The sequence below is a fragment of the Arvicola amphibius genome, chromosome 6 (genome assembly GCF_903992535.2).
Source record: "Arvicola amphibius chromosome 6, mArvAmp1.2, whole genome shotgun sequence".
Classification (NCBI taxonomy): domain Eukaryota; kingdom Metazoa; phylum Chordata; class Mammalia; order Rodentia; family Cricetidae; genus Arvicola; species Arvicola amphibius.
This window is the reverse complement of record NC_052052.2, coordinates 73830666-73854860: the sequence shown is the minus strand read 5'-3', so window position 1 is coordinate 73854860 and position 24195 is coordinate 73830666. Positions and strand designations below refer to the sequence as shown.

At 40.5% G+C, this 24195-nt stretch overlaps 1 protein-coding gene across 14 annotated transcripts in view; it reads right to left on the bottom strand.

Annotated features, from left to right (window-relative positions):
- Tle1 (TLE family member 1, transcriptional corepressor) overlaps positions 1-24195 on the bottom strand; it is a 90973-nt gene that overhangs the window by 22761 nt on the left and 44017 nt on the right. For 4 of the 14 annotated variants that reach the window (XM_038332674.2, XM_038332676.2, XM_038332684.2 and 1 more), the window contains 7 exons: positions 19625-19829; positions 18879-18895; positions 6593-6703; positions 3299-3352; positions 2644-2796; positions 942-1086; positions 222-323 (listed from right to left, as the gene is read on the bottom strand). In XM_038332674.2, coding sequence (XP_038188602.1) covers positions 222-323; positions 942-1086; positions 2644-2796; positions 3299-3352; positions 6593-6703; positions 18879-18895; positions 19625-19829 — 787 coding nt within the window. The remainder of the gene's footprint in view (positions 1-221; positions 324-941; positions 1087-2643; positions 2797-3298; positions 3353-6592; positions 6704-18878; positions 18896-19624; positions 19830-24195) is intronic. The other 10 variants (XM_038332679.2, XM_038332680.2, XM_038332681.2 and 7 more) reach the window with 5 other exon arrangements.

Genomic DNA, 24195 nt, shown 5'->3' with positions numbered 1-24195 from the left:
CAGTCTTAGTTATTGTGGTGAAGGGGATGGAGATCATCAGCCCCAATATATATATCAGGTCCATTCCTTCCCAGAGCTGAGTTCTTCTCCAAGGACAGAAAGCACAACCCCCACATTTCCTCATTGGCAAAGCAGCTGCACCAGGAAGCCAGGAGGATTAATCAACATCTTTGCACCCAATTCACGAAGGGCAAGCCAAGGAACAGATACTCCATGTTTACCTGACTTAATCTCAGAAGAAGATTTTCTGGATAAAATCCAAGATTTCTCCTTCAGTCCGAACTTTCCACTCCCTGGTACCAATTCCAAATGAAAACCAAATCCTGGATTTATGCAAACCAGAGCAGGGCTTTAGGAGGGACATTCGAGTGCTATTTCTCCCTGGACTTGGGCTGTTACTTTTTAACTTGTCCAGTGAAGAAGAACAAATTCAAAGTTATGAGTGACCTTATGGGCTAGAGTCTCAGCAAAGCCCTCCCAACTTCTGGCAAAGTACCACTGATCCCTGGAAATGTAGCAACCAACCAACCAAACAAACAAACAAACAACCAAACAAACAAATAATGGGCAACTACAAGCAGCAAAACTTATACTTTGGCTATAAAATCAGCCAGCCATTTTTGTCAGTATTAGCAACATCAGACATGTAATGGCAGATTTTATAAGATTATGTTTGAAAATAATTACCACAAACTTCACAGTAATCCCTAGGACTTGATTTATTTTGAATTAAAAGAAAAGCTGAATGTAAACAGTTGGAGACTAATTGGTGCAGCTGCTGAAACCCAGGACAAATGTGTTTGTTACCAGGCCTTTTCAGAGACTAGAGGCGGACAGCTCTAAGTGCTTCACATTCAGGGGCAAACTGTCACAGGATAAGCAAACACCACATAAAGCTGGGAATGGAAGAAACAAAGCACGACAGGAGAAGGGGTGCTGACCTGCTTGGTTGACAAGGGGCTCCATAGCTGGAGGCTTGCCAAGACCTGGACGGAGGCCTGGAGTAGCACTGGTGCCTGGGGCTGGCATGTCGCTCCGAGGCGTTGGTGTGCTGGATTTCAGAACAGGCGTGTTGGCTTTTTCATGCTGGTATCATTAAACAAATTAAATGAGTATTATTTTTAATTCAAGCCATATTACACTATTTATCACAACAGCAGCTGGGACACTGGGCACCTTCTAGTTACTCCCCAGCCAATTTTCATAAATCCACACAATGTTGACAGCATTAACTTGTGAGAGAGAAATGTTGACCTTTCCTCTTCCTGCCAGATTAAAACTTGAGCAGGAGACACAGAGCAAGATCACACTTCTTCCTCCACAAATTTTATTTTGAAAAGAATTTTCCATCAAGCTTGTGAACTTTGGCTCTATGCCATGTTAGAACAACAACAATGTAGATTCTTTCCAAGTAACTTGGAAGGGCATATCTGGCTTCCAAATCTGAAGTGGAGCCCTTTTCTTAACCTCACTTTTTGGGGATTCAGATTGACGGTGATGGACAGAGAAACTGTCAATTATTTCAAAGTCAAAGCAGCATTTCCAAAATAAAAGTTCTAGAAGCACCTGTCCCACAAAGTGCTAGAAAGAATTCTCCTTTGGAGAGACATATAGCCACCCATGAGTTAATGAGGCTTCACTAGTGCTGTTAGGAGACTTATCACCTGCCAGAAGTCTTTGTATCTTGACACAGTAACAGGATAAAAAAGGGTATCTTCTCTTATCTCTCAAGATTCCTTGTGTCTCTAGAACACAACTAAAGAACTAGCAGGGTGTAGAAAAGGGAGTGAGCCAAATACCCCAGCTCTGGCCTAGGATATGATAGAATGTTTTCAACAAATTGCTCAGTTTTGACTTTACTTGGATAAAGGGTAACGCTGAAGCCACCATGAGGATTAACTTCGAGGTAGTTTCACAATGTAGCACAAACTTGACTTCCCCCTCAAAAGCTCCCCTTCCTGTTGTATCCTCTTAATCACTAGTACTGGAGACATGTTCCACCATCCTCAGCTATATGAAGTTCTTCAGTGAATAAATGACCACACGAATGGGCTATGATGCATTCGCTACAACAGCATATCACAAGCCTCCATACCAATTCTGATATGACATTCCCTGGCACAATGGCTGTTTACTAATAAACAGCTGCTTAACAAAATCAAGATAGCTTAAGCTCACGGTTCTCAATCTTCCTAATGCTGTGACTTTTTACTATAGTTCCTCATATGGTGATGACCCTCCAACGGTAAAATTAGCTTCATTTTTACTTCCGTTATGAACCATAAGGTAAATATCGAATATGCAGGATATCTGGTAAGTGACCCCTGCGAAAGGGTCATCTGAATTGCCAAAGGGGTCAAGACCCACAGGTTGAGAACCACTGTCTTAAGGCAGTTATTCTCTGCTAACTATTAAGTTTCACAGAGTCATAAACATATCTAAGGAAGAAAACGACACAAAGAGAAGCCTGCATAGCCACTCTCATCATGGCGCAGTAGACAACTGACGATAGCAACTAGAACAGAAAGGCTTCTTCTCAATACTTCAACCTTTAAGCAGCAAAATTACCAGTTTACACACTTCAGGGTTCCAAGTTCCACAAAGATGGCAGTGTCACCCAGGGGAAGACCAGCTTCTACCTACCAGGCTCACTTCTTTGGATTTCAGGGAAGAGGAACTTCCAGAGGAGGCTGTGGATGCCGGGCTGCCTGAAGCATCTTTCTTCAGCAGGCGGTTTTTATCAATGCCGTTTTCTCGGGGTGAGTGTGTGGGACTGGCATGTGGTGAAGAAGGGTCCTCAAGACACAATAAGAAGTTGACATGTTCAGAATGGACATCCTTTCCCATATTCTCAATTAAAGGGTAATACTGAAAATATTTTAGAATTGAGAAGTATCATACTCACTAAATGAGCAAGATGGTATTTATAACATAGGACCATACCACAAGAAAAACAATCACATCTCTCCAATACCCAGGTGAGTTGTCTAACTAGATATCCAACACAGAAATTCAAAATGAATTGGGAAACAGTTCTTTTTCCTGGCAGTGCTGGGCATCAAACCCAGGTCTGTCTGGGCCAATGGTAGGCAAACACTCTTCAACTGAGCTATGTCTCCAAACCTCATGTTTTAAAAGGGAAATTATCCAGTTACCTTATGACTATCCCATTCCCAAACATCCATTAAATTCTTGATATGTGAACGCATAAGACACAGACACTGTGACTCAGCTTCATTCACTTACAAATGGATTTTTCTCACTATTCAAAAGAAACCTTGATGAAATGCATGGTTACCTCATTAGATACATCCACAACTAAATTGTCATCACTCTTGTCCCCATCACTGTCCTGGAAAAAAAATTAATTTTGTTTAAGAAAGGCAAAGAATAAATTTTGAACTGTGCAATTTCTTTCAACAGTTCCTGGTAGCAGACAAGCTACACACTTAGGACATGCGTGCAGGCTCCCTTCCAGCCTATAGGCATTTACCATCAGCCTCCCCGCCTCTTCCTCTAACCTGGGGTACACAAAGCCCCAGCAGGAATATACTGCTGCAGTGAAATCTGGTTACCAAAACTAAATTTGCTCATGGAAAGTACACTCTAAGCACTCAGTGTCTGCAATGGTAGTATCTTTCTTCGAATCTGAATTTGCATACCATCATAATTTTTAGTCTACTGGATTTCAAAGAGAAGAGCAACACATCATTTCTTACATACATATCAGTTTGAAGATGCACAGCTAGCCAATATGTGTCTCACAGACAATTCATGACTATAGAGATAAATTTACTTACATCATCTCCCCATGAGGCCACTAGTTATAACAGAAAACAAACGATCTAATCTCTTTTGAGGACCGGTGATAAAGCTCAGTTCAGAGTGGCTACTATTGACAAAGCCTTGGATTTGGTCCCCAGAACTGTACAATTATCAGGTGTAGTGCTGCACACCAGTACTCAAGTCATGTAGGTTTAGGTCAAGGCCATACTTGGCTTCAAAGTGAGTTGAAGTCATCCTATCTACTATATAAGAGATCCTGTCTCAAAGAGAAAGAGAGGGGGGGGGGACAGAAGGGTGGATGAAGAGATGTAAATCAGTGGCGAAAGTATTTGCTGTGCAAAAGGATTGGAGATAAGATCCCTAGAAGTCACAGAAATGCCATAGGCTGAGGTCACCTGTAATCACATCACACAGCAGGCATAGACAGGTGATCCCTAGGCATTCTAGGTAGATGGACTCTGAGAAAATGGTAAGACTCTGACTCAATAAAACAAACAGGAGAGCTTCAAAGATACACAATGGCAACTTCAAGCATGTACATTCAGGCACACCATATACACATGGGGATTTAAAAAAAGGTAAGGCTCTTTAGCATGAAATATACAGAGATGGAAGGAAGGAAGCTGAAGGGCCATCCAGCATAAGGTTTTTCATTGAACTACAAAGTTGGTTAATCACCGCAAATTCCAAGGTTACATTCAGTCTGAAAAGCATTAAGAAAAGTTGTTCAACTTAAGATGAGTTCACACCCATATCAAAGTTTGAAAAATTCTGTTTTCTTAGCATGATGGTTCAAATAAGAATGTCCTCCATGGGCACAGATATCTGATTACTTGGCCCCTAGTTGGCGGCTATGTTTGGTAAGTTTGGCTTTGCTAAATGAAGTATGTTACTAGAGGGGTATGTCTTTGAGGTTTCAAAGTCAAGTACAACTTCTTGTATAATACAAAAGAGCCATGGAGTTTACCAACAATATAAATTGACAGCCAATGCTGAAATCAGAAGCAATTCAAATTAAAAATTTACTGAAATGCTTTCGTTGAAAAATCTCTTACTATCAGATAAAAGCACAAATGTTCTCAACTGTCAAGAGTAGAAATGGTGAACAAATACAAACAAGAAAAGTTTTGCTTTTAGAAATATAAAGGTGATCATAGTAGAAATGGTGAAATGGAAAACTATAGCAAACAATTTACTGCCACTGCACTCCTTTTTAATTCAGAAAAAAATAACCTTTCAATGAAAAAGAAATATATGAGGTACACCTATACAGTATCATAATGATAAAAGTAGAATAATTAATATTCCCATCTTTTTATCACTTCTGTTTGGGACCTCAAACTCCTGTCTTATACTTCATAAACATGTAACAACAGGCTAGGATAAACTGAATTTGCCTTACTCTGCAATATAGCACTGTCTTCCTCCTATCTAAGTGCTCATCCTATCCAAGTACTCTGTACCATTATCCAGATCCTCAGTTCCAGCACCTTCTTACCCCACTAAAGGAGTTATGAGGTGAATCATTCACATCTTCTACAAGTGAAACTTAGCCTTGTAATGGACTGTTCTGCAAACATTAGCCAGAATAATACAGTAAACTTTTGTCAAAGAGTCTTAGGTTTTGCCTCCCACAAGTTACAATATAATCTCATCTCATTCCAAGCCCATTTTTCTAACCAGACAAGATGTAAGTACCATAAAACCATAGGGTAAGATATCGATTCCAAGTCCTTCATTGTTGAATTAAATACACAAGCCTCATGGAGCATAGTAACACAGAGCTGGGTATCAGAATATTTCCTACCTTCTGAATATGACAGATCACTTGATTGATTGTTAACATTTAATGTTAGAAATGAAACCAAATACATGCACCTCTGGGCAACAGATAGGGGCAGAAATGTATTTAAAGGGCTTGGGTGAAAGTGGAGTGAGCCAGTGGTGAGTTCTTGTAATGTATATTAAACCACAATACAAACTGTAGACTGATCTTGGACCTCTGGGGAAATGCCAATTCTAAGAAAAGGTTGAAAGTTTCAATACAGCACGGTTTTTTCATAAGGTGCTTCCAGAGTTCCACTAACCATGACCTCTGGTGAAACACAAGCTCTGGGTAAGTTTCTTTAGCTATGAAATGGAGAGGATACCCAACTTGGCAGGTTAAAAGAACTAAATAAAATAATCTGTGTCAGTGCACAGGGTTCTTGGCATTAATCCTGGCATGCAAAATGTTACTTAATATTAGCTGAAGCCTTGGGCGAGCCACAGGAAACAGAAGCCTGTGTCTAAACTTTCCCAAGTAGAGTTCTTCCTCCAAGGTCCACATTTTGTTTGAAGATTTTTTTGGTGTGTGTGTGTGTGTGTGTGTGTGTGTGTGTGTGTGTTACCATGCTGGAAATCAAACCCAAGGACTGATATATGTTAGAGAATTATTCTACCATAGAGCTATCTCTATAATTGATTTTACACACACACACACACACACACACACACACACACGTTCATGCGTATTTGGAGATAAGGTCTCAGTGTGTAGACCAATTTAGCTGTGACACTGTAATCCTTGTGCTTCAGCCTCCAGGTACTGGTGCTATAGCCTTACACAACAGATACTTTTATAGTCACTTTGCCAGTAATTAAGTTAGAAAAAAAACTAAGCCCAAATGAAGTGTATAACACACAGCCCTGAAGGGAAACAACATTCTCCAATGTAGGAACTTACCTGCTTTGCAATATGAGGTGGTACAGAATTATGAGGAAAGCAGTAAGTAAGCAATTATTATAGAGTCCTTTATTCACTTACATAGTTATCCTTATCATCCACCTTCCTTTTTTTGATGTCACTGGAAAACTCTGGACCATTTCTGCGTTTATCTGTGCCTCTTAGACTGTCTGGGACCAAGAGGGAATTACTCTGTAAGACAAAAAAGTACTAATAAAGGTTTCTTCCTAGGCTTCTTTGTACGTATGAAAATGCAACCTGGAAGAACTGTTTAGAAAACAACAATCTTGCACCCCTGTTAAATCACGTCTTAAGATTTCTGTGGTAAGCATTTAGACAGAGCTTAAAAGAAACCTCATCTTACATCAAACTGTTTAAACCCTGGTGGATCCTTGGGGCTCTATTCTCTTCTGATTAGCATTGGAAAATTATAGACACTTGCTTATTACTATGTGTAGATTCTTTTTTTTTTCATTGCAGCTTCTTGGTAAGGAATATGAACAGCCTTTGGGCAACTCCTGAGATCGTTCCATTAGGCATACACTATGACCAGAAGTCATCCTGTGCCATTCTAAAAAGGCACCAAATACGCAGGTGGGAGTGATAGTAGTTCTAAGGCAAATCACCTTTTCCACACACCAATAAAAGACTTTTAAATTCTTTAATTTACTGTTGAAAGTAAGATCTGGCATTGTTAGCCAATACCACTGAAATTTAATATCCGAAGAGGAAATCTTAGTCAGTTGTGAACCTCTAATAGCAAAAGCAGTTCTCATATAAGAGGACTAATCCTTGCCACAAACCACACAAGACACTTTCATCAGCATAAGCTGAATATGAATTGTTGACCCAAAGAAAACGGGCATTTTAGATATTTTGGGGTCACATGACATGACCTGGCCAGCCCTTCAATTCCCATCTCCCTTCAGGCTAAAGCAGAATGTGTTACAAAGAGTTCTTTTAAGAGCTGGATTAGCATATGCAAGGGGGGCAATTTGCTCAGTGATGTGTTACTGCCTTGAACAATGCTGAATGAGCTAAGCAAAAAACTGCCTTTTACAAGGCCCAGATAACCCCAATTTCTGCCAAGATGCCCTAAAAGTAAGCAAGGGGGTGGGGCCCAGGGTCAGCAATTATACAGCCTTTCCTGGCACAAATAGGACCACAATACAACAGTATGTACCAGAAACAAATGTTTTATGGCACTCTTTTTAAGGCCCTGGGTTTCCATTCCTTACCAGCTAGACATAATCAACCAGGTGGCGTGCTCACCAAGTTCCCTGGGATAAAACATGGATCCTACTTCAACAGTATTCCCAGCTTCACCACACACAGAAGAAAAAAAATAAAGAAAAGAAAAAAGAAAAAGGAAACCTGGGGACCAGAAGGCAGTTTGAAGTCTCTCATCCCACTTCAGAGCTGATTCTAAAAGCTGAGTTTTTTATTCATGATTGTTCAAACAAAACAAATGGCCAGGAAGATTGGATAAAAGGGAGAGGGAGTCACACAATTCAATATGGAGAGGCTCAAAGGCCCACAGTGGCCAAGACTGAAAGGTGAGCAGACTGGATCCATGAACTAATTATAATCACCTCTTTACAACACTCAGACTCCAATCAGGGCCCATGACTGGCTAAAGATGCAGAGTTAATGCGGCTCCTGCAAAGCAGTTATCAGTATGTTCAAAAGACCTGAATCAGAGCAAATGGATCAGGAGCAGTGCTGTATCTCACTGCACAAGTGCCAGGCAAAAGCGTGACTGAGTCCAGGTCTAGGGCAACTTCAAAATCTCTCCTGAAAAATCAGCGGTGATTGCTCAGAGACTGCACAGTCTAAACTCCAAGGAATGCTCCACTTCTACAGGAACACCAAGGTTTCTTCTGGGACAGTAACACTGCAGCGGCAGACCTTTATGAATGCCATGCTTCTGTGAGTTAAGAACATACTACTTTAGTTTCCATTTCAGCAGCTTAAATGAGGCCTGTAACCTCAAAAGGTTTCAAAAAGCTCTGCAATGTCCCCTAAATTGGTGCTGGGATAGTAATTAACATCCCTGCTTACCTGAAAATGGGCCCCATTCAACTAGCAAGCTTGTTAGAAAATAAAGCATCTCTTTATGCCTTTGAAGTTGTGAATTTAATTCAAAGCACAGAAGCAAAGGTGGGCCAGAGAGGCCTAGAGAATCAGTCAGGGATCCCTGCCTCATGCTACTAACAGATACCTTAAGCTTAATGTTCACCCTCCAAGGAAGAGACCACACACTCTTGTAGCGTTGTCTTCTGAAGCACGATTAATAAAAGCTTGGAGATAGATTTGGGTTCAACCTGAAGGTCAGAAAAGCAAAACAGCCAGCCATTGGCTCTTACCATCTGAAAATACCAATCCTGCCTCCGAGAATCTCAGAATGAGACTGTATCTGAGAGCTGTCTCTTCCCATTTTATAATCCTCTCCAGGGCTAGAATTAAAGGCATGCACCACTGGGATTAAAGGTATGCACTGCCCGGTTTCTATGGCAACTAGTTTGGCTACTGGGATTAAAGGTGTGTGTTACCACTGCCTGGCTGTAAGGCTGACTGGTTGTGTTGTTTTACTCTCTGACCTTCAGGCAAGCTTTATTTATTAATATACCAATGAAATGTCACTACAGCCTCCATGTGCAGTTTTTCTGAGTGCAATGCCTCAGCCTGCAGGCTGCACAGCTAGCAACAGGCAATGTCTTGGTTTCCAACTACTCCTAAATCCCAAAGTAACTGCCTGGGTACTGCTGAATTTCTTACGATAACAAAAGTACTGCTCTGGTGACCCACCTGATACTAGCTCCTATGGCTAAAGTGGGACAGTTATTTTGACGGTTATTTATGAGTTACCAATACATGTATTAAGAACTAAAAGACTACTAAATACTGACTGAATGGCTCCTTTGGTCCTTCAGAATTTATCATTCTATGTCACAAGGTATCTAGAATCTACATTATCTAAAAAGCATTTAAAAGAAGACTGCAAAAAAATGAAATTGTTTCAAGTTCCTAAAGAGCTTCCAGTGAGCTGGCCAAGCAAGCACTTGCCTAGCATGTAAGAAGCCTTCAGATGAATCTACAGCAACACAAGTGGGAAAAGAGCAATAATGTGTCAAACATAAGACAGCCAGATTCATGCATGGGAAGAGGCCAAGGCTACCTTTAGGAGACAGCTTTTCTATTTTATGTTTTACCTGGAACACCCAATGTCCAGACAGTAGAGATGACTGGCCCAAGACTAGAAACATTCGACCACTTACCGATTCTAATGTACAAGTGCCTCCTCTCCCAGGAAGGTAAATTATAAGCTTGGTTTCTGAACAGAAATATTTGTATCCAAATATATTACTTAAATAAAATCAATAATGGCTCTTTAAACTAGTGATGCACATTCTAATGTGACATACCCATGCCTGATACATGTTCTCTGATACTCCTTCCTTAATATCCATCAGTCACACCATCTCTTGATCCGCTTTACAGATTTTCCACACCAAATGTGGACATACAATTTTTAAAAGTGAATATAGTCTACTTCTAAGTGAGCACTAAGTGAGCAGACCTTATTGGGAAATATGAGATTCCTTTCTCTTAAAAAAAAAAAAAAAGGAACCAGGGGAGGGGGGGCAAGAGAGAATGCTCAGTGGTTAAGAGCATTTACTGCACTTGAACAGGACTGGGTTCAGTTTTCAGCACCCATATCAGGAGGATCATAACTTTCTGTAACTTTAGTTCCAGGGACTTCAACGTCCTGGGCCTCCTTAGGTATCTGTACATACATTGTACATATAAACTCACACAAGCAAGTAGGCACGCATGGACACACAAAGAATAAATATAAAAAAATGTATAACAACAAATAATAAAATAACAGCAATAAGGGGCTCAGGGGATGGCCCAGTCAGTGAATAAGATGCTCACTATGTGAGCATGAGGACAGTGCATATGGATCACTAGCAACCATACAAAAAGCAGGGTGTGTCCTGTCACACCAGCACTGACAGGCCGCAGAGACAGGTGGATCCATTTGTAAGAAATGTCGACAAAACAAACTACAATTCTGAAACTACAGTGTTATGCTCACTGGCCCACCAGTCTCAATGAAATGGCCAGCACCAGGTTCAAAGAGAACCTGTCTCAAAAACTAAGGTGAGGAATGACCTAAGATGATAGCCAAAGTCAACCTAAAGCCTCCCCATACTCTCGCACAGGTAAGCACATCTCCACACACACAGCACTAAAAAAGATAACACTTCCTGCCTTTCCACTCATAAATCCGACCACCAACGAGCCAAGACAAGCACCGGCAAAGCCCTCCGAAAAGCCCTCGGCAAAGCCACAAGCAATGCATTTACTCCTATCACACCCACAGGTGCTAGTCCCTACAGACATCCTGCCACGGCAGAGGGCTTTTCCCAGAGCTCATATTTTCAAGATTTTAATTAACCACACAGAACAAATAGATAATGTTTTTAAGTATTCACCTACCAGGTCAAAATTTAACATCAAGTCAGATTTTGACCAACATGCTAACCAAAACCAGTGTTGTCATGCTGACAGGGAGGCTTTTGTGTGCAAAGAAACCAGGCTTCTCCAACACTGTCACTTCTCAAACACTGTCAACGCTGGGCAGAATTCTATTACAAATGTCTCGAGGACTGAGATTTTCAGGCTGTATATTAAGTTTTGCTTTTAAATTTTTGTTAAAGAAACAAAATCATCTTGTCTTTATTTTCTTAAGACAAACAAACAAACAAAAAAAAAGAAACGCGAACTAGGATGTATGCAGCCCAGGGGAATATGACAAACATGAGCAAATCAAAGTCTAAAAACAATGTTGACAAAACAAACTAAAGTTCTGAAACTTATGTGTTGTACATGCTTATGCTCTGGAGCCAAGTAGTCTGAGGGGAGAGACTTATCTGATGTATCTGAGAGAGAAAACAGATCAACCTTACTTGATGACTTTCTCCTCTGCGTATGCAGAAACCACACAGAAAATGGCTGGACAAGGTTAAGGGCAAAGGTGTGCTACCCAACACAAAGGGGCATCTACACCAGCAACAACAACAACAACAAACAAGTACTGCAGATATTTGCTTCTTAGAGTGACATCTACCAATGCTACCCATAGAACAGCTGTGAAGCTCTGCAAGCGAGGAGCTCCTAGAAGCACAACCTGGGAGGGTGGCAGACTGGTATAGGCCTGGAACTGCAGCATTCAGGAGGTATAGGCAGGAAGTGCAAGGGCAGTCTGGGCCACATGAACACACATCTCCAAAAAAGAAAAACCATTTTTTTCCAAAAGAAATCCTGTGTGCACTCCCTTGAGGTGACTCTGTAATGACAGGGAGTACCCTTCAGAAAACACACCAGGACATTTTCTATTGCAGTAAAATGGCTAAGACTGAGCAAGACAGTGAGCATAGTATTCAACCTAAGCGTAAAGGAGGTCAACAGTCTCTTAACATATCTTAACATCCAATGCAATTTTACAACCATACTTTCCTGTAGGAAAGTACAGTCTAAGCATCACCTATCTTGATCTGTCATTGCATGCTGAGAAGTCACTACATAAGGTACCAAAGACCCAGGTGCTTTGTTAAGGATAAAAATCAGTTTTATGGTCTTGTTCTAAGAACCTCATTCTTCTTTAGCATCGTATCAGTAATGATTGCACAGGCCTATGCAGATCCTAGAAATTTAAGCTAATGGCTTGCCTTGCGAATGCTACATTTCTCAAACACTACTCTTAGAAGCTTCATGTACCTGAATAAATTCTGCCAAGGAATTTAAACTTTGAAGCCACCAATAGTGAACAGGAGAAGTACTGTTAACACAGTAAAAGTTAGACAGGCTTTCCTAATATCAAAACAGCACAATTCCAATGGGTTCTCCAGCTGCTATACTGACTCCCTTGGGAACATTCTCTGCCCTGCAGGACAAGTGTTTGTGTGAGAGGCACAGATTGGAGCCTCGCGACACCTCATTTATCCTCAGTTACACTAAGACAAGACGGTGGGAACCTAATTTGATAGCATACTCCACACTGACAATTAACTTCTCGGGAAACATTAAAACAATTAAGTAAGGATTCACCCCATCACATCTGTCTGCTGGCTCCATCTACACGTGACGGCAATTAAGCCATCACCCTACACTCTACTTCTGCAGCAGTGCAAATCAGCCATTATCATTTTCTGACACCCACTTCAAATATATATATATATACACGTATATATATACATATATATACGTGTATATATATATATATATTATACACACACACACTTTATCTCATAACCATAAGGATTAACCACTTGTCAAAAGTATAGAAAGTAGAAAATGTGTCTATAGAGCACAAATATAACCTCTCTAACTGCAGCAGGCCTGATGAGTCTGACTCATCTGTCTCTCAGTTACATGCAGAATTTGGTTAAGTTGTCCCTGGACCACAGAGAACTGTGCTGTCAATGCAATCTGGCCTTGAGAAGATGACACTGAGCCTGTGATATTGTACCTGGGATATCACACACTAAACTACAAGACTCTGTCGCCACCTCTCAAGTTGCTATTTACCTTCCTTCTCCAGGTAAAGCAAAGCAAATTCACTCTGGAGCAGAACAAATATATAAAAATAACCTAAGTGGATTTAACGCAATTATGCCCCCAACTCATAACTTAGAGACAGCAAAGTCAGTGTGTCAAGCCTTTCTTGTTTGGTGCCTTTCAGTTTTCTACAACCCAGATATGGATGAAAATCTCTACTATAAAATGCTAAATTCCAAAGCTCCTAAATCCAAATTTTTGAGTACTTTTGACTTTTTGAGTGCCTTGGACTTCAGAGCCTATATGTATTTCCAAACTAAAACTCAGATCTGATATACTTTCAGACCCTGCACTTCAAAGTAAGATGTTCAAACTGTGTTTTCTAATATAAGAACTGGTCCCACGTTGAAAAAATGTTAGGCCAGTGCCTGAGTCATTTGGATTTCTGATAGCTCTTATGTCCACAGTTCACCTCAAACAAGCAGATGTCGCATTGGTTGCTGATCCGAATTTCCAGTGGTGAAACAGCAATCATCACAATGACAAAAGAGTAAGGGAAAAGAACCACATGCCTGCTCACAAAGCTTTGAATTATAAGACACAATATGAAGTCTAAAACTGGCTATGGAGACTGGACCGATGGCTCAGTGGTTAAGGGCTCTGGTTCTTATTCCAAAGAATTTGGGTTTATTTCCTACCACTTATGTGGCATCTTACAACCATCTTCAAAGAAAGATCCAATGCTCTGAGGCCACTAGGCACACTGGTGGTGCATAACATACACATAGGCAAGTCACACACACACAAACACACACACATATACATACACACACCTTACATACACACACACACACACCACCACCACCACAAAACCCAAATGGCTATGGGTAAAAGACAACAGTTTTTGTAATTATCACAGTGGAACACACCTAAATATTTTGCCAGGTGGCACAAGCCTCAGCACTCATCTGATGAAAGAAATCCCACCCCCAACCTGTTGCAGGTACACACAGCAACCCCAGCCACATGGAACATCAGGCCTGCCTCCTTTAGGAGTTAACTCACAGCAGTGATGTCAGTTCCAAGCAGTTTTAAATTCTGCCAAAACAGTTATGTGTAGAATGGCAACTGCTTAAGAATAGTTCACATTTCCTACTGTGTCTGAAAGTTAATATTTTACAGGAGTCATCTCAATTTTAGCCTGTATTTCCCAGCTATCTCTTCACAAGTCCAGTCAAAATTTAATTAGCGGTCAGGCAGAAGAGTTCTTGCTATCCTTGCTTACTTTCAACAAAGCTGAATGTACTGTACTGAGCATGTCTGCTTGGTTGGATCAGCTCCATGGATAATATACTGCCATCCAGGCAGATGGACCCCTCACATATACACCTGCACTGTATAACTTAAAATTTTTAAAATAGTTTTGCTTTTTTAGTATGTGCATGTACCCATAGGGGTAGGGATACTTGTATTTCAAAGGGGAGAAATACTCACACTTAGTTTCAGATGTGCACTTACCACATCTAGACTGTTATACCATTTCTTTTGAAAGACAAAAATAATTATCCATTGGTTCTCCAATGCTAAGTATTTCAAGTAATGTGTTTAAGTGATACTCCTTTTGGTCAAAATGTAATGCAAGTCATATTTAAACCAACTAAAACATTTGTACAATAATTTTTTGGTTTTTTGTTTGTTTGTTTGTTTTACTATTAATAGTTTAGCGGTGAAGAACACTTGCTGCTCTTGCAGAGGATCCAAGTTTGGTTCCTAGGGCTCACACAGTGCTTAACAGCTGCCTATTCCAATGAATCTATCAATGCCTTCTTCTGGTCTTGGCAGGTAAGAGGAACGCATGAGGTGCACAGGCATGTGGGCAAACACTCACACACTTTGGTATTATTTGTTCAATAGCTGTACTTACAGATAAAAGCTTATAAATTAAAAAGCAAAATGACAACAAACAGGCATGTTAAAAAGGAAGAGGCTGGCAAGTTGGCTCAGAAAGTAGAACTTAATGATAAGACCAATGACTCAAGTTTGATCCCTGGACCCACTTGCTGGAAAGAATCCACTCCTACAAATTGTCCTCTGACCTGTCCATGTACACCATGGCATACCTGTGCCCACATACATCTGCACACAAAATAAAAAAGGCAGGCAAAAAACAGATTTTGAGAATTACAGGTCAAATTTAAAACAAAACCATGACAATCAGGACAAGTCCAGCTGACACAAGTCCTTTATCGTTATTTATTACCTTCCGGCTCATCCATGGGGGCATTCTGTTTTTAGTATGCTATTTTTTGTTTTTACATTAAAACATACTGTCCATGTTAAGGTTCATTTGTTTTCTAATCTAAAAGCATAAACGAACAAACTGAGTAATATTATCATTGGAAGACAAAGATGAAGCACCTACCAAACAGTGGTAAACCACATTGCATTTTCTCTGGGTCTGTACATTTTTGCACCTAAGAAATACTGATATAAAATAGCAGGAAAAATAGCAGTAAGGAGTCAGTATATTCATGGTTTAAGTTGTCTGAATTTGAAGAACCATGGGCAACAACCACCTTACACCAAAAAGGTACCAGAGATTTTCACTTTCACTTTAGACAAATTTTCATGGCGACTGACAAATGGAGCTGGACCGTGGTGGCACACGCCTTTAATCCCAGCACATGGAAGGCAGTTCGAGGCCATCCCGGTCTACAGAACTAGTTCCAGGACAGGCCCCAAAGCTATGGAGAAACCCTGTCTCGAAAAGCAAAACCAAAAAACAAAACAAACAAAAACAAAAAAGAATGAACGACAAATGGAAGCAACTGTACCACAGACTGAATACACAGGCTGATCAGAACCTAGCCAAGCTTCTTTTAAGCCAGCATTACAGATATTTGCAAAATGAAAAAAGCAAATTCATGAAAAGCCTTTTTAAAAGAAAACATTGCTTTTCATTAATATTAAAAATTAACTAACAACTGAGTAGCTCTGTACCTAACTTTTCTTTTAAGTTTTATTCTAATCTTGTAAATGTCAGAGCATCTTGCCAAGAGAAACAATTCCTTAAGGGTCCTCGGTAATTTTAATTAAAAAGGAGAAACATTGAGTCAGATCAATTGGAAACCATCAGCCTGTAGCAACTGCCTTCATCTCTCTGGTGAAGGAAGACACCAGCAGAGACAAATAAATTCAGATAAATTCAGACTCACAACTCCAATAGTTTAGGCACTAAGAGTACACATATTTCATTAACCATTCTTCTCATATTCAATTTTACTCCAAGTTGAGAAGCTACTTAGTTTTATATAACTGCATAAAAAATAACTTAGGTAATCATAACAATTTAGCTCCTCTACAGATTATGTTAATGTTTGGCTCCAGTTAATGTACTTTCCCCATTTTATCTCATCACCCAAGATCATGCAGTTATGAGGCAGGAAAAGTAGTAGATATACATATATACACTTGTAAGTATATCAAAACCCTGACACATTAAAGGACAGAAGTCATCACTTCTTTTATATTATTCTATGTTCCTGGAATCCTCCACCTATCTATGAAGTTCACTGACTCTAATACACACTTAGAAATAAGCCACAGCTTCCTAAAATTCGAGAACTGTTTTATATTCCATTAAGGATGCAATGAGAGGGAAGGGCTATTTCAAAGAAGAAAGGAGACACAAAGAGAAGTGAAGGACAAGGGGAAGGGACAAGTAAATATGAACAAAGAAATACACATGAGTCTGAAAAGACATAATGAAACCTACTATTCTATATGCTACCTAAAAAACTAATTTAAAAATAGAGTATGCAAACTTATCCCCTCCTTCCACATCCTTACTTCCTCCCACGATTAAGTACTTGTTTACATCTTTCAGCCAAAATTATGACGAAGTGGCCATTGTAGAAATTACATACAGGTAAGGCCTCAAGCAGCCTCAGTATGAAAACCTGTTTGTGCAGAAAGCATTTCTGAGTCCTGAACCTATGGAAACACTTGCAGAGCTGTGACATCACAGCGTCTTTTAGCACTTCTGTTACTTGACAGATAAAAATGCCTTTGTTGCACAGCCACATACTTATAACTGTAAATGCCTCACATGTAGGGAGCACTCAATGAGTGCATTCACTTAAGGTGAAAGAGTAGAAAGAGAGGAGAGAAATATTAAATTAGAAAAGTCGCCTCTCAAATAAAATGAATTCAGATAAAAATAAGTAACACAGTCTTTCACCACATCTTCTGCTGATTTTATAGGTCCAAAGCTGGGTCTTAAAATGTTGTACTCCACTGAATAAACATGGAGGAAAAGACAACAGTCTACAACAAAACTAAAATAACAAAACATCAAGGTCACTTCATAACTCAAAGCCAATTTCCTAACCTTAAACTCTTGTCTGTCAGGTACTTTAGTTCCCAGTTAAAGCTTTTGCCTGTCTTCTTCCTTTCCTCCTAAAGCCACCTAGAAAACACACTACAATAATTTAAAACCCTAACTACCTCTCCGCTTAATTACCCATATCCCTTGACAAATCCCTATACAAGAAGCACAGAAGTAGCTATCTCAAAGACAGCTCAAAAAGAAATTTTAAAGCAGTCCCTATTCTAGATCGAGAGGTGGTAGCGGATACTTAGCTTGTCAAAGTGCAATCTTCTTCCTATACTCCAAAAAGTCCAAGATGTTGGATCACACCTATGACCCAGCACTCGGGGGCTACAATGTGAAACATAGCTCATAGGATTGTGTGTGTGTGTGTGTGTGTGTGTGTGTGAAGGTAAAGACACTTGCCAACAAACCTGACAACCAGAATTCAATTCCCGGGATCCACATTGTGGAGATAATAGAATCCCAACTTTTCATCTGACACATGCACACGAGCATGCATGCACACCCAGGGAGTGGGGGCAGTACTGGGAGCAAGTTCCACAATATATAATTCTCCTTCCAAGCATGAGGCCCTGGGTTCAATTCTCAGCACAAAAAGAAAAGGAGGAAAGAAAAAAGAGAGAGAGGGAATGATTTAAAACTCAGCATCCCATTTCATTTTTTTAGACCATGCTTTAAAGATAAGTAGGAAGAATCTGTAGGGCACCCTTATTTAAACAGAGCAGGTCTCACTCTGCATCCTTAAAATGTGTGTCTCTCCCATTAACCGGCATGTGCATGCCATCCAGCACATGAAAGGGTATGTATGATTCAGGCTTGTGAAAAGATGAGCTCTGTAAACACACAGCCCTGTCTTTGAAGCTCATGCTTTTAAGAAGTTATGGTTGCCAGACAGTCTTAGGTCTAAGAAAATTTAGATCAAGTTTAGAGTTGAACAAAAAGTATACAAAAAAAAGGCAGAAGGAAAACAGACATGGAAAATTAGCAACTAAGATGCAGTCACAGAGGAAAACAAACTGTTTAGATAGAAATAATAGTAATTCATTCACATATGGGCAATAACTGTAAAGGTGATGTTAAGAGAAAAATGAATATTCTGCTAACTACATGAAACCTAGACTGCACATATAATACATACTTAAGCAGGTCTGGGCTATACATTGATTAGTATGGAATCACAGCAAACAATCTGAGCAGGCACCTGTCCTCAAAGGCCAAGTTTATAAAAGAAACAAGACGGCAAGCACTCACAGAAATAAAATGATTTTTAAAAAGAAAAAAAAAAAAGGAACCCAGGTCTCTACACACGGGGCGTCTGTGTGTCTGCTTGGTGCTTGTGTTCGAAGAAAGGAAGTTTGGGACGCAACTGGATCTGTGTTCATGTGCAACAGGCGCTGGGGTACTTACCGTGCCCGGTTCTCTGTCTGCTCCCGAGGTTACCAAGAAATGCACAGACACGCCCGTTCAGACACAGAGGCAAGAACAGAAATAAAAAAAGGGGGGAATAATTAGAACACAGGCCCCAGGCAGTTTTAAAAATGGCTTTATTTATATAAGTCATTGCACATTCCTAATACAGTGATTTACTGAAAATTACAGTATTTTGTAAACATAAGATTTACAGTTTAACCATACACAAAGCCTATTTTTAATTTCTTGACAGAATAAATTACTTTTCTTCAAAAAATTAGTCAAGTGCAATTTGCCCAATATTTAATGCATACTAGGATTAAAGCCTACAAAACTAGTAACAGATGCAACTGTCAAGCCTTTCATTTGAACACATTCACTTTCAAATTTAACTTCTTATTTCGCCCCATTTAACAAACATCACTTTCTTTGAAAATTACCCAATTAAGCAGTTAACAGTTCTCCATAATATGGTACAGGCCACTGGCATTAAAAAGGCAGTTACCAAGATGTCAGGATGCCTGCAGGCTAGCAAGACAGAAAAGCCCACAGCTGCCCACAGCAAACCTTGAAGAGTGGCAGGGTGAACTGAGTGTCAGTGGAAAGCTTTTCGACAGCTCCTGTTCTCTCACTGTTTGCTCTCTGTGTGGGGCTGGGGCTGGGGCTTTCCACAGCGAGGCACAGCTCTGCAGCACTGTCTGAGTATGAGAGCAAAGCCTAATCTGGCTTGCCCAGCCTCTCACCTCTGTGGCGTTCTGCATCATGGTGTTTCTTGTCATCTTTTATTGCCAAGTGAGACTGCCCACTCAGAGCACTAGATAGCGCTAGAAGGCTGGCACTGCCCCCAAGGGGCGGGATGCCTGGAGGCTGAAGTCCTGAAGGGTGAGGCGTGAGAGGTACTGGGGGTCCATGGCCATGAGAGAGATGCTGAGCTTGCAACTGCTGCTGCTGTTGGCAGTGGTTGGAGAAAAAGAAGAGGACGAAGGACAGAAAAAGGAAGAACAAAAGAAGGAAAAAGAAGAGGAAGAGATGCGGTAAAAGAGGAGAAGTAAAAGCAAGAAGAGGATGAAGTGGAGGAGGAACAGGGGGAAGAAGAGGAGGAAGAGAAGAGGTGGAAGAGAAGAAGGCAGTGGTGGTGGTGACAGAGAAACCATCCAGGAGAAAATAAGAAGTAACAGAAGATGTAAGAAAGAACCAGAAGTTGAACATAGAGAAGGGAATGGAGACAGAGGTAGGAAAGAGGAAATGAGGTTAGTGCTTTTAACTCATCAAAAGTTTTTGCCCCTCAGTACTCACCCCCAAGCCAATCCCAAAATCTAACCCTAGAGTCTACACCTGCCACTTAATACTGTAACCAGCCTGGACAATAAAACTTAATTATTAGGCAAGCCCAGCTACTTTAAAAGATTGATGCACGGATCTCATCTACATTCTAAGTGCCAATATGTCACTGAATCTAAGCTGTACACTGATTCTGAGTTTGCTGAAGTTAATCAGGAAACATCGGTATCCCACATGGAAGTAACTACACTATTAAAAAACGAGTACATTTTACCCAACATTAACTATCACAATGATGCCATGAGTAAAAGTCAGAACCCAGAAAGTAGGAAGTGCTGGCATTTGGAAGACTCCCTTCACTTGTGTCCTTAACTCAGCAAACCCTCTGAGAACTGTAAGGAAGCAATGGCATCCCCATTGCTCAGAGCAACCAAGCACCATGGGCTGGGAACTAGCTGAGGTTCGGTAGGGTGAAAAAAGTGTCAGAGAGTGCTGCACTTGCGCCCAAACTACTCCACATGGTACCTACTCTTCCGACTGCTACAAGAAACCCTGCAGCCAATTTTTTTTTAGAATCCTTCCACCCAAGCCTTCTTCCTGAAATCCAGCCCCACAAACCTCTTCGACCTTAGAGAACAAAGTGCTGAGACTAAGAGGCTGGAACCCTGAGAAGTAGTTTTTGACTGCAGAGATCTAGAGGACCCCAGGTGCCCCCATTCTCACATTCTTTTTTTCCCTTTTCTAAGGTCCACTTGGCCTCCACCTAACCCACTCCAGAAGTTATAAACTTGTCCGTAATAAACCATTCTCTTGTTCTCATGTATTACACTTAAATATACAAGAAGTAGCTGTGAACCATCTACCTGGATATGTCTCAGCTGTCCAATGTAGAATTTGTTTTTGACAGTAGAAACAGCTAAATCTCAATGTCTACGGTTTAATGTTAGAAAATGCTTAAGATTCTAATCCGTATTGATTTCTCAAGACAAAACTGTTTGTTTATTTACTGCCTCCTCCTCACTGGAACACACAGGAACACTGAACTCCTCACAGCTTCCACCCACACCAGAAATCCATTTAATTCCATTTCAGATGTGCTTCCTACCCTCAAGAATAAACAAAAAGTATCATCTTAAGCACTGAAAAGCAGTCATTTTACAGTAAATCTTCAACCACTCTCAGCACCCTTAAAAATCTTTAGGAGCCCACCTTCTTTTCAAACTGCCACTCCTTACTAAGAGAATTAGTTTTAATTAAAGGGGTAAATGGAAAACGGGTGAGGTCTAAGTAGACATATTAATAGCATTCTTGGAAATTATTTATAAATTACTCATTCTCCCCTTGAGCTCACAATCACAGTTTCTTTACATGTAAAATCACCTTCCCGTCATCCAAAAGACACTAATTCTTGCTCTGTCACCTTTTCAGAGCTTGGCAGCAGTGAGACATAAAACTGAAGAAGCTGGCAGTAGCATTGCGGTCCACTAGGCATGCTCATTAGCACTTAATTAGAAACGAGACACCTGCCACAAGAAATGTGCTTGGAGGAGGATGAAGAGCAGGTCTGCCCTACTAGCAATTACTATCATTACGTGGCGAGCACGAGCCACGTCCAGCTTCGAAGAAGCAGTGAAGCAAACACAAGCCCACCACGGGTCATTAGGCACAGCATTGATTAGAGAGAAAGAGACTGCACAGAGCGGAACAGACAGCCACAGCATGACACCCCTCTTTCCATCTACAAACTTGCAAGATGAAACCAATGGCTAAGGACTCAGAGACAGGATTTTAGTTGGTAGCAAATCTGTGGTAGGAAACAAGTATGACATACACACTGTAAAGACTTTCTCCCCCAAATTCCAAGCTAACTTTAACAACAACAAAAAAACCCTAAAAAGCAGATTATAATACACTATTAAAGAGGGCTCAGTTTACTTAACCATGAACTTTGTCATAGCTGTGAAGTAGTTCTATGTGGTTAAACCAAAGAGTTGGGGTAATGACGATCAACGGGAGTATTTAACAGACTAACTGGCCCCAGAAACCTCCCACTTCAACCCTGTCCTATCTTCTCCAGGCCCTGCAAAACCAGTTGTCTGTTACCTAGAAGTAACTGGACTCATCCATCCTTGGCTTAGGAAACCTGAAAGCCTTTTTTCTTCAAACAAAATATTTCTTATAAATAAAATTATATAATTTATAAAAGCAAAATATTATGAAGCAGTAAACCTGAAGAACAAAGAAAGAGATGGGTCACAGCCATCAAGACACTCTAGGCTCCAAAACCTTGAATGTATGCCTCCCATTTGCCTCTTGAGCCACAGTAAATTGACGTTCCTTATCCCATCTGAGTTCTCACCTATGGTACGGTGTGTAGGCACTGGGGTCAAAGAGATATATGACGCAGTGTTCAGAGCCACAAGCACTAAGACCTTTTCAGCTATCTAAAAACAAGGTCAAGTTCACATTTGTAGCACAAGGGAAAAAGAAGGCAACCTCCTCCAAAGACAACTGTGTTTTTCTCCCAGTGTAGACAAGATGAATGCTCTTGAAATTACACAATTCCATGTACTCAGTCATAAATTCACTTTTACCATGGAGCCCAAGGCAGGAACAAAGATAATCTAGTTCTTCGGTTTCATGAGCATACCTCCTCTCAGACTCACTTCTTAATGCTTGTTCCTGTATCCCTGCTCTCTTCCAAGGAGACTTGGAAAAGGCAATCAAGTTCCCAAACACAGCATTGGCCTTTCTTTTAAAAGTAGATAATATTGGAAAAGTAAAGTCTCAAGATAAAATATTTATTTACATAGAGGGCTTATATCAGAATAAGTTAACTATAGAATGGCAGCCCACACCTGACTCCATTTTCTCTCAACAATGTTTCCAGAGACAATCTGGTACATATCACCCTTACCCAGAGCAAAAGCAACAATACCATTTAAAAACATGTCTTAGGACAAATACAATATTGGCATTGCTAGACAGTCACATAATATTTCTACCATTTAGAAAAATTTTATGCAGCTGCCCTCCCCAGACTCAAATGTCATCTGTCACTTTTTTCAACACGGCAGCAAGGATGAGATAATTCAAACTCCTATCCAGACATACATTTAAAAAAAAAATCAGACCTTTAAGTTAAGGTTTATACTATACAGTTGAACAAGACAAACAGTGTGGTGTACAGCTGTTATTCTAAAGCAGAATTTTAAAGCCTGGAAGTCAGGCTTACTGGTAGAGGGAAGCCTGGCATGCTCATGCCTATTCATTCAATCTCCAACAGTGCAAACACATACAAGACATTTCTGAAGAGGGTGGTTTTTCTAAAACAGAACATTCCTCTCGTTACCACCCAAGACCAGTGGCTCTCAAACAGAGCAACTGGACAGGCACAACTGGAGACATGGACAAACAGGAGGCGAGTGTTACTAGCATCCTGTGTCTGAAGAAAGGTGATGCTAAACATCCTTCAATGCGCAGTGCGCTCTCCAGAAGACAACCGGGGGCCAAAATGCCGCCAGTGTTGAAAGAAACTGATCACTGTTGCTTTCCACCTGCTACAACCTCTAAAGTGATTCTGCAAATCAACACTCAAGCATTAACTATCACAACAATGCAAGTCTTTTGTCAAACCTCAAAAACCAAAAGAACTGGGAGCTGTTAAGATAGCTCAGTGGGTAAAGGCACCTGTCAGCAAGCCTGGTGACCTAAATTCAATTCTAAGAACCAATGTACAGGCAGAAGAAAAGAACCAACACTACAAAGTCATCTTCTGACCTCCCCTAGAACTAATGCATGCACCCCACCACACATACTTCATGCACACAGTAGCCACCTGACAGCCAGGGCACATTTACAGCATTTGCCAAGCTAGGGCAAGATAGATGCCAACTGGGCTATATAGGAAGACTTTTCTCAAAATCAATAACCAATAAATAAACTAGGGGCCAGGAATGTAGTTGCATCCCTAGCACCAAATAAAATCTGATGTGATGAAGCATTTGAAAAAACAGAATGTTTAGATATTTAT